Genomic DNA, 10926 nt, shown 5'->3' on the forward strand with positions numbered 1-10926 from the left:
CCTGGAGACAAAGTCTTCCTCTGTTGCCCAGTGGCAGGGCAGTGGCACGGCCACAGCTCACTGCAGCCTTGACCTCCCAGGCTCAAGCCGTCCTCCCGCCTCAGCCTCCCAAGGAGCTGGGACCACAGGCACCCACCTTAGGGCTAGTGTTTTCATTGCAGAGATGGGGTTTCCCTCTGTTGGCCAGGCTGCTCTCGGAGTCCTGCGTTCAAGTGATCCTCCCACGTTGGCCTCGTAAAGTCTGGGGTTACAGGCCCGAGCCTCTGTGCCCGGCCAAGATCACCTGTCAATAAAAAGTGAAATGAGCTAGGTTGATTCTATAGAGGAGGACTGGTGACTCACTGCTGCCGTCTTGACATTTGTAGACAAAGATGTGAACCCATTGAAGTCAATGCAGAGATTTTGTGGATGATCCCAAGCTGCTTTTCAGAAACACGTGGTGCTTCCTGAGGCCTGTGGGTTGCTGTGAGGTGAAACGGCCTCTTCTCCATCTGGAAGTGTCATTAGCATCGTGGTTGTGGCCGTCCTGTAGGGGCCCTCCTAGGTGTCCCTGCCAGGTCGGTTTGGTGGGGTTGCTTTTGTCCTGGGTGCTGAGCGGCTACCGGAGCCATGGCTCTTCCTGCCACGCTCCTCCCGTCCTGGGCCTGGTCTTCCCCGTGACCTCCGGCCACACCAGGGGCGTCTGCTGTGAGGAAGGGGCCCTTTACCGCAGTACTCTGCTCTCAGAGCTGGATTTGCTACACTGGTGTCACGATCAGAAGCCGGGTAAAGTGCTGGGCCCTTCTTCCCCGTGGAGAGACAGGCCGTACTCAGTAACCTCCTCAGGGTGTTCTTACATCAGCTGGGTTTGGGAGCCATCTAAAAATACCTCCTGGCCAGGTAACGGGGCTCACGCCTGTGATCCTAGCACTTTGGGAGGCCGAGGCGGGCAGATCACCTGAGATCAGCCTGGCCAACATGTTGAAACCCTGTCTCTACTAAAAATACGAAAATTAGCCGTGCGTGGCGGCAGGCGCCTGTGATCCCAGCTACTCAGGAGCCTGAGCAGGAGACTCGCCTGAACCCGGGAGGCGGAGGTTGCAGTGAGCGGAGATCGCGCCATTGCACTCCAGGCTGGGTGACACAGCGAGACTTTGTCTCAAAAAGAAAAATTAAAAATCAACCTCTAAAGGGCTGTCTGCCTTGAAGCAGGGCACCGTGAGCTGGGGAGAGGAAGCAGGAGTTCCCGGTTTCCCTCAAATCACAACTCACCCCGGCAGGCGTGGCTCCGTAGCAGGCCAGACAGATCCGGTGACACTTTTATTTATCTGAAGCATCTTTTTGTTCCTTCCCTCCACACCAAGTTCCGCTACTGAAGACTTTAAATCTGTTTTCTGCAAACTATTAGGAGTTTGTACAAGATCAACATCAATCAACTTCACTGGAAAATGTAGTTAGAAACAAAGGTTCTAACCCAAGTCCTTACTGACTCACTGCAAATCGCTCTGGCCCCACCTTCACCTGACAGCCCTCCTCTGAGCTGCTAGCTTTCCTGGTGACACAGGTGTCCATAGTCCGTGGGGAAGACCCGTGAGCTGCGTCTGTGTTTGAGGCTCTTTTCCAGGACCAATGGTGACTGTGTGCAGCAGAGTGCAGGGCTCCCCTGGGCCTTGGGGCCTGGCACATCTGGCTGGACCCCGGACTGACGCTGGGTCAGCGCTTACCATGTTCTTCACAGGCGCTGGGTCTGCTCTGCCTCTGAAAGCGGCCCCATGCCACGCCTCGAGCATGCTGGTAGCCCTAACCTGGGTGATGCATGAGGGGTACCCTACCCAGAGCCTGGCCAGCAGCCTGACCATGTGCTGGGTGAGGGACATGGTCTGGTGGCTTTGGGTCAGGCAGAGCTGGGTACCTGATACGTGACCCCAGACAGGGCTCCTGCATCCAATTCTTTAACTGTAAATTGGACTCGGTGACATTCTGTTTCAGGGCCGATGTCTGTGGGTGACTAGTCTCACCACACCTGCGATTTTCCACAGCGGTGGTCGAGTGAGAGCTGGCAGGCCAGGCCCGGGGTGGGGCAGACAGTCAGGGGCTGGGCCTCCGGGATTCCAGACGACCATGATGCTGGGCCTCCCTCTGGCCTCTTTTGAGCCTTTTACCTGGGGCGGTTGGTTGGTCTTGGGTGACATCCACACCGTGAGCCTCCCTCCCCCAGCCCCTACGCCCCTCCAGCCCCCAGAGCCCACGTGCTATGCCCAGGCCCTGGATCTTCTGCTTCAGAAACTCCTGTCCCACCTGAGTACAGCTCCTCTTTTCCTCTTTCCCGGGTTTCCAGGTGTGGAGCCAGTTCTCTGATCAATGATATTGACACCCAGGCACGAAGGGCCAGCTGGCGACCCCCTCTGAGCCCTATTTGTTTTTAATGGGTGAGGGGCTTCTCTTCAGGGTCACCTGGAAGCTCACGCCCGTCTGCCCCAGGGGAGAAGACTGTGGTCCCCGCCCTCTCTGCAGCCCTCTGCCGGCAGCTCAGCCTGCCAGGCTCACCGAGAGGGGCCCAGTGAACGGAGGAGGCCCTGGGGCCTGTGTCTTCACCCTTTCTCCTCCCACGAAGCCTAGGCATCTGTCAGAGGTGACCTACGGGGTGGGCCTGGTGGGTCCGTGCGTCCCCCTCCTGTGGGCTCTGATGGGGTCTCTGACCCTCCTCCATCCCCTCTCCCACCCCAGATATTGGATTTCCATGGAAATGAATCATCAGATCCATCCTTTCTTCTCCGTAGATAAACTAGTTAGTCCAGAAAGAATCCAAGCCAAATGCTCACAGCCCTGTGAGGTCACGAGAGCTGCAGAGACATGGACCATCATGCCCCAGGCTGCCCCCAAATCACAGGGGGTGGCTCTGAAGGCCACTCAGTGCAGACGGGTCTGACTTCTCGGTGTCCTCTGTGTCCCATGGTGGTCATTTGGGTGTTGAAGCCCAAATCCAGAGGCTCAATGCTTAGTAAACAGCCCAACAGGGACAGAATGGAGCCAAGCCCTAACCGGGCCAGCCACCTCGCCAGTGATGGGGAGGTTCACTGCGGAGATTCACCGGTGGTGGAAACATCCTTCCCGGGGCAGCCTCCTCGGCAGCGACGCAGAGGCTGACTGAGGAGATTCACTGCAGAGATTCACCAGAGGTGGAAACACATCGTTGGTCGTAACGCTTTGCCCCCACAGGGAAACCTCCTGCCATAAAACGACTCACCAGAGGCCAACCTGGAGCATGTCCGCAGCCTCCAGACCATGACTGGGAAGTAAATTGTTTTTATACCTCCTCGGATACCCCGAAATAAAAGGCAATCTGTGCTGTTAATGTAATGACTTCCCCAAGGAAAGTAGGAAGGTGCAGTCCCGGCCTGAGACCGGTTGCAGACCCCTGTCCAGCAGGGGAAGCACTCTCTGCTGGGTTTGGGGAGATCCTGTGTGCAAACTCTACCTCTTTCAGACCAACAGGCTCGGGAGGGACTCTGGCTTTTCCTGGTCAAATGCAACTCGGCACATACGAAAGACACCGAGTGCTTTAATGTACATTCTGATTATGTCAGCGGTGCAAACTCATGGGTGCATTCATGGGTCCTCATCAGGCTGGTCCCCTGGACACCGCCTGCCCTGTGCCTGTGGCTCACGTGCAGTGTCACAGACGGTGCATCCCTCGGCACATCAGGCCCCTGGCTGCACAGCCATGCTGTTGGTCGGCAGCTACCATGCCCGCCCTGGTGATGGTGGGTTTGAACAGAGTCCACAGTGTCTGGTGAGGGTGGGTTTGAGCAGAGTCCACGGTGCATGGTGATGGTGAGTTTGAGCAGAGTCCACAGTGTCTGGTGATGGTGAGTTTGAGCAGAGTCCACGGTGTCTGGTGAGGGTGAGTTTGAGCAGAGTCCACGGTGTCTGGTGAGGGTGAGTTTGAGCAGAGTCCACGGTGCATGGTGATGGTGGGTTTGAACAGAGTCCACGGTGCCTGGTGATGGTGGGTTTGAAGACAGTCCACGGTGTCTGGAGGGCTCATCTGCACGTGAGGTTCACGCTGTGTTGCTGTGATTCTCAGTGAAGGGACAGCTCTGCCCCAGCCCTCCTGTGACCCCATTGTGGTGGGGGGCTGGTGCAGTGCTGTCAGGGGTGTCTGCTCTGAGCTTGCACCTGCCCTGACCCCTGTTAGCTCCTGCTCCAGGGCTGATCCAAGCTCCCCAGGGCAGATGTAGCTGTGACCAGACTCTGTCATTGGTGACAGAGCGAGGACCTCCCTCCCTCCACTGAAGCCTCCCTAAAACAAAATTAACTACTAAATGCTACAAACAGTGGGGTAATTAGAAATTAACTCCTGGGATGGGTCTAGACGTTGACCATTTGAAATTAGCAAGCCAGGACCCTTTAAAATGGATTCTTTTTCAAAAACTGCTCCATGTACTTAAAATAGCAAAACCGTGGGAACGACAGCTGTCTCGACAGCCATTTTATTTTGCCTTTTCTCCAATGGTCCTGCCGGAGCCAGCAGATGGAGAGTTTCTCCCGCAGGCAGTGAGCGCTGCACAGAACACGGTGCGGTGGCCAGGAGGGGGCAGTGGCGGCGCGGGCTCCGTCCCAGAAGGGTGGTGCCGCTGAAGGAAGCCAGAGCCCTGTCTCTCCGGGGCTGTCCACGAGGACTTGAATGGAGGTAGGAACGTGCTCTTGGAAGCCGGAAAGACGACCCCTGCGGGAGGTGGGATGTCGACCGGAGCGCTCGCCTGTGGTGGACGAGAACACGTACCCGAACCCCGGTGCACAGGATAGGACCCCGCTCTTCTCCAGTGGATTCTTCCTCTCCATGGAGGGGCCCCTTCATGGTTCCCCAGGGAGGAAAGCGGGAGGTGGGCCCACAGGTCTGGGGTCTGCAGGAGCCCACCTGTCACTCGTGTGGTTGGGGCCAAGAGTCACTAAAAGTCATTTAAGCGTCAGCTGGTGCCTCTCCTTCTAGAGCGGCTTGCTATCTAAGAGAGAGCAAAGCACCTTTAGAATCTCCTCCCGTTTCCAGGAGTCCGTGTCCCGGAAGGGCCTGCCCGCCCGACATCCTCTGAGTCTCCACCGGCAAAGCCAGCCAAGCCCCCTTCCTCCTCCCCCTCCTCAGGCCTCTCTACTCCTCTGCACTCTTTTTGGGCCTTTCCTGAGCTCCTGGGGTATTGTCCTCAGGACAGAGCTGGAAAGGGGGGAGAGGCACCACCTGCTGGGCCCTGTGAGCACCTTCCCCTTTGTAAATGAAGATGCCTCTGACAACGTCCTCAGGGCAACCTGGGCACAGCCTCAGCCCCGTCTGTGGGTCCAGCCCTGTCTGCAGTGGCATCCCGAGGGTACCTTCCTCTCCCTGCACCCCACAACGGCTCCCACCTCTGCCATCTGCCCGAGCCTGGTCCCTCCAGCTCCCCCCACAACCACCTCACACATGCAGAGCTGACGTCAGCCCCGATGGGCCCTCCCTCCCCGTCCAGGTGGAGGCCGGCGGCCTTGCAGGGTAAGAGGTGCCCAGCCTCTTCCCAGTTCTCCTTTCAGCCCCGCAGGCTCCTCACAGTTCCTGGGTATCTGTGTTACTTCCCCATGAGCCCCCTTCTGTGAGGCCATCTTCACTCACCTCTGGAGGCCAGGCCACCTGGCTGCCCCATGGCCCTGCCCCTTCCCTGGTCACCTCCACTGGTCTCTGAACCCCATACCCACAAAGTCTGGCCTTCATCAAACTACAAGGGTCCATGTCCAAGTCTCCCTCCCAAGGTCCTGTGAGCGGGTAAACAGACTGGAGACAGACGCAGAAGTACGGGGAGCCCGTGTTCACCCCGAGAGGAGATGCGGGAGTCGGCGGGGGGGGCTGTGTTTGCGGGGAAAGCCCCCGTGTGTGATCTGCCTGCTTATCCCTTCCGTCCTGAGCCTTCGCTGCCCTGTAGCAGGTGACGACAGCAGAAGGTGCTTTTTTCCCTCTGCCAGGGAAAGCTGGTCACGGTGAGGATGGAAGGAGGGCCACAGAGGGACCCAGCGGACCTGTCGGGAGCATTGGGCAGCCAAGAGGAGTATCTGGGGGAGAAGAGCAGCGGCCTGAAGGAACCTCAGAGGGAGAGAGGAGCACCTGAGAGGGGAGGAGCAGCTGGAGGGGAGGAACACCTGGCAGAGAGTAGCTGGTGGGAGCATCTGAGGGAGTGGAATAGCTGGGGGAGGCGCCTGGCAGCGTGGTAGGAAATTATGAGGATCTCACCAGCCTCGTCCAGTCACCTCTTCTGAGGCAGTGAGCATCTTCCACGGGGTTGAACCTGGAGGACTTGCTGTGACCAGTGGAGATCACTGATTGCCCACACCAGGGTCCCCAGTGCCTGGCCATGGACCAGTGTCTGTCCGTGGCCTGTTAGAAGCTGGGCCGCACAGCAGGAGGCAGGCAGTGGGTGAGGGAGTGAAGCTTCATGTGTATTTACAGCCACTCCCCTTGATGGGACACAGAGCCATCTCCAAAAAACAAAAAGGGAATCCATCTCCAGGAAACAGTAACTCCCATCCCCTCTCCTGCAAGCCCTGGCAACCACCACTCTACTTTGTTCCTGGGTTTGCCTCCTGTACATCCTGAGTATATCCAAGAAATCATATGGGACTTGTCCTTCTGTGGCTGGCTCATTTCACCCAGCCTAATGTCTTCGGGGCTCTCCGGCCGTCGTGTGTGTGTGACTCTCCCTCCTTGTTACGGCTGCATCGTGTTCTGTTCCGTGGATATTCTGCGTTTTGTGTAGCCACTCACCCGTCGATGGACGTGGGTTGCTTCCCCGGTGCGGCTGCCTGGGTTGTGCTGCTGTGAGCTGAGCGCTTGTGCTTCTGTCCCAGGCCCTGCTCTCAGTACTTCTGGGCATTTCCTGGGCATGGCTTGCGGGTCTCTGTGGAGGAGCCCAGGTCATGGGGTCCCCTCCACCGTCTGAGAGCTCGTGGTTTATACGCATTGTTGCCGTGCTGTGGCCTCACAGCCACGTGCGGAATTCTGGGTTTGAAGCTGGTTGCCCACTCTCAGTCTCTGATTCCTAAGGGGAAAAGAATTCACACGTGCTGAGTGTTTATCATGCACAGGGCGTAGAGATGTGCTCTTAGATACGGGCTCCCTGTTTGGGGGCACCGTACGGAGGGCAGATGGGCTCTGAGGTCTGGGGCTGGGTCCCCGGCATGCATAGGCCAGGTAGCATCCTCAGTGCTGGGACGAGGGCAGGTGGGGGGGGGGTCTGTGTGCCCCCACCCCGGCACACAACCCCTGAGCTCCAGGCCGAGGCTCCGGGGGGAGCTGCTCACGCGTGTGCTTCCCCCACCAGGTGAATGAGAAGATGTAGGGCAGCAACAGCCCTGGTGACACCTGCTGGGAGCTTGGTGTGGACAGCCCAGCCCAGCCCAGCCCAGCTGGAGAGCCCTGCCCCTGGGCGTCCCCCCGGCCATCCAGCCTCACCATGTCCAAGAGGGGCATGGGCAGCCGGGCCAAGGGGGACAGGGCGGAGGCCCTGGCGGCGCTGCAGGCGGCCAACGAGGAGCTTCGAGCCAAGCTCACAGACATCCAGATTGAGCTGCAGCAGGAGAAGAGCAAGGTGGGCTCTCCCCAGACCCCCGGCGCTGAATGCCCACCCTCCCGCCTCCCCCAGGGCCAGGTTTTTCCTAGGCCAGGTGTAGCCAGGGCCCTGTGGAAACGCCCGCCCAGTCCTAGAGGCTGCTTGGAACAGGCCACTTGGTGGGGCTGGGGAGGGGGGCGACAGGCAGTGGGAGACTTGAGGGCCCTGTGGGCAGAGGTGCCATGGTGGCTGCAAACCACAGTGAGCTCACAAAAATTACCCTCTGCTGCACGGGGATGGCCCTCCTGTCTGGGGCCACAGGGCCTTGGGGGTCTGTGTCCAGTGGTGCCATCCCTGGAAAGGACACTGACTTTCCCACTTCAGCGTCCATGGTCAAACTGACCTGAAACAGAGTGGATATGGCTTTTGCATGGGAAGAAAGGAAAAAGATGGGCCATGGGCTTAGACTTCCGAGTTTGAGAACAGTGCCCGCTACCAGGCGTGGAGACGCAGGGACGCGCCCAGGGGAGGGGGAGGCCCAAGATGGCCCCTGGCTGGACCCCTAGCCCTCTGGGTTCTTATAGCCTCTGGAATGCTTGGGCTGTGCTGAGCTGTGCTGGCAGCCAAGAGGGGGTTGTGGGGAGGGGCTGACCAGAGGCCAGGCTAAGCCCAGAGTGGGCCCCCCCCCGACTGAACCTCTTTCCACCTCTGGCATCACCTCTGCCCTCTCCTTTCCATCTCCTGGTCCCCAGGAGCCGTTAGGGAGTGTGCCCGGGCTCCTGGAAGGAGGAGGTGAAGGAGAGGGCATCTGGAGAGAAGGCAGCACCAGGAAGGAGCTGGGCATGAGAGCAGGTGCCTGCCACAGGAACGGGGGCAGCAGGAAGGGCCTGGGTCACTGGTGGATGGTGTCCCCGCTCCGGGCCCTAATGCTCTTCCTCCTGTGTCTTGCCCAGCAAAGGCGTCTCTCTCGGGGGCTGCGTGGTCTGGTGGTGGAGGGGAGTCGGGTTATTTGGGGCCAGTTGCTTAACTAACTTACCCTCCTGTGATTCCACCTCCTTGTCATATCAAAAGAAAAGGAAGGTTTCCTGACATGTGATGATCATGTGAAGTTCAGGTTTTGGTGCTCAGGAGGAAAGTTGTATTAGAACATGAGTCATCCCAGCACACGGGGGGCGAGGCGGGAGGATCACTTGAGCCCAGGAGTTTGAGACCGGCATGGGCAGCATAGCGAAACCTCAACTCTACCACAGAATGGGGACATTAGCCGAGTGCGGAGGCATGCTCCCGTGGTCTCAGCCACTCAGGAGCCTGAGGAGAGACGGCTGCCTGCGTCTGGGAGGTTGAGGCTCTAGTGCGCTGTGATTGTGCCACTGCACTCTAGCCTGGGTGACAGAGCAAGACCCTGTTTCTAAAAAGTAAAAATGATTAAACTACGGCTGCACCTGCTCATTTACATATTGTCCTTCGAGTTGACCCACAAAACCTAAAATATTTACCACGGGGCCCCATGCCCGCCACCCCTGTCCTGCGGTGAGTTCCCTCCTCTGTCGGATGGGCGTGAACACAGCGCCCGCTGCCTGTGACCTGGAGAAGCAGTGCTCCCAAGGCTCCCAGGTACATCTCGGGGATGGTCTCGCTCCTCGGACACCAGAAGGCTGAGGGCGTGGGGACACAGTCAGAAAATGTGCGTCCAGCACTTGCTCTGTGCCAGGCGTCCATAAATCACAAACAACAATGCCCAGAGGCCCAGACTACAGGAGCACAGGGTCAGGGTGTGAATGACCCCTGAAAATGCGGAGTTTCCCCACATGGAGTCATCAGGCTGCCTGGCGAGCCAAGGATGTCATGTCGTCCTCCCTCTCCCGTTGTGCTGATGGAGGGAGAGATGGCTTGTCCAGTACCCGGTGAGAATGAAGCTCTTTGTTTTACTGAGTAAAAATATAAAAATTGTATTTTTTTTTTTTTTTTGAGACAGTCTCACTCTGTTACCCAGTCTGGAGTGCAGTGGAGCGATCTCAGCTCACTACAGCCTCGACCTCCTGGGCTCAAGTGATCCTCCCACCTCAGCCCCCCAGGTAGCTGAGGCCGCAGGTGTGTACCACCATGCCTGGGTTTTTTTTTTTTTTTTAATTTTTTGTAGAGACTGAGTCTTGCCATGTTGGCCAGGCTGGTCTCAAACTCCTGGAAGCAAGTGATCTTCCTGCCTCAACCTCCCAGCATGCTGGGATTACAGGTCTTAGCCACTGCACCCGGCCAATAATTACCTTCTTGACACAAACACCGCCTTGCAGACATCCCCAGGTTGAGTCCTGGGTTCTCTGTCCACTCAGTTATGGCTGCATCGTGTAAGTTTATGTGCAGTTTTGCCAAAACACATCCGTCTGCGACACGCTGAGGGACACATGCCCCTCAACGGGCAAGAGGCTGGGCTCTCGGCTCTCCGGATGCCGGCAGGGGCTCCGGGGCCAGCGTCTGAGGGTGGAAACCCAGACCGCTGGGCACCTTACAGGGCTGTTTGGTTGTGCCCGGAGGAGGGTGCACCCTCCTGGCACAACGTGCAGAAGGCACCAGAGGAAAGGAACAGAGAGGAAGCCTGTTTGCCTCAGAGCTCCTCGGCCTGGACGTCCTCGCCCGAGGGTTCACGTTACGGTGTCCTGAACAAGCGATCCGAGCCTGCCTCGTCAGGCGTAACCGACAGCATGCTGGACGCAGAGGCGGCCACTCCCTTTTGCCGACTGACCACGGCGCCTCTCGGAGTCGGAGCCACGTGGAGCCACGCAGCTTGCACGGGCTTGTCGGTGTTGTTCACGTGCCCCCCTGTGCTAGGCCTGTCGACTGCATTCAGGCTGCTTCAGCTCTGCCACCCTGTGCGTGGGTCTTGGACCACATGCGAAAGAATTCCTGTAAGAGACGTTCTTGCAAGCCGAGTCGCTGCGCCAGAGCAGGTCTGCATTTGCAGTTTGACGATGACCTCCCCAGGGCCCATGGAGAACAGAGAGGGCCCTTCAGCGAGGTCTAGCTGGCTCCCAAGGGCTGCTCCAGGAGCCGGGCCGGGAAGAGTCCTCACCGCCGGCTCACGCTGGCCAGAAGATGCTGGGTGCTCTGGAACCACCAGGGTTCAGGATCATGGCTTGGCTCTGCTCCTTCCTGCAGACCTCGTTATTTGGGCTTAGCCAAGGACTCAGAAATATTCTCATCTCTGCCAGGGGGGCCTTTCTAAGCTGGGGTTTTCACACCTGGCTGTGCAGCAGAGCTCCGACCTTGGTCCTGCTGGGGCAGAAGCTGCTGAGATGGGCAGGGAGGCGTTGAACCTGCCCAAGGCTGCTCAGCACCTGGCATCGTGGAGCCGCCCTCCCTCTCCCGGCCCCCTCCCTCTCCC

At 58.5% G+C, this 10926-nt stretch overlaps 1 protein-coding gene across 9 annotated transcripts in view; it reads left to right on the top strand.

Moving 5' to 3' along the window:
* The window catches only part of JAKMIP3 (Janus kinase and microtubule interacting protein 3), a 117582-nt gene that overhangs the window by 25684 nt on the left and 80972 nt on the right, over positions 1–10926 (top strand). For 8 of the 9 annotated variants that reach the window (XR_005197565.1, XR_005197564.1, XR_005197566.1 and 5 more), the window contains exon 2: positions 7320–7586. The exons of the other annotated variant lie outside the window; for it this stretch is intronic. Coding sequence is in view for 4 of the 8 variants with exons in the window: in XM_017513555.2 (XP_017369044.1) it covers positions 7452–7586 (135 nt within the window). In the remaining 4 variants the exon portion in view is untranslated. The remainder of the gene's footprint in view (positions 1–7319; positions 7587–10926) is intronic. 9 annotated transcript variants of the gene reach the window in all.

This window comes from Cebus imitator, unplaced genomic scaffold (assembly GCF_001604975.1).
Source record: "Cebus imitator isolate Cc_AM_T3 unplaced genomic scaffold, Cebus_imitator-1.0 Scaffold495, whole genome shotgun sequence".
Taxonomy (NCBI): domain Eukaryota; kingdom Metazoa; phylum Chordata; class Mammalia; order Primates; family Cebidae; genus Cebus; species Cebus imitator.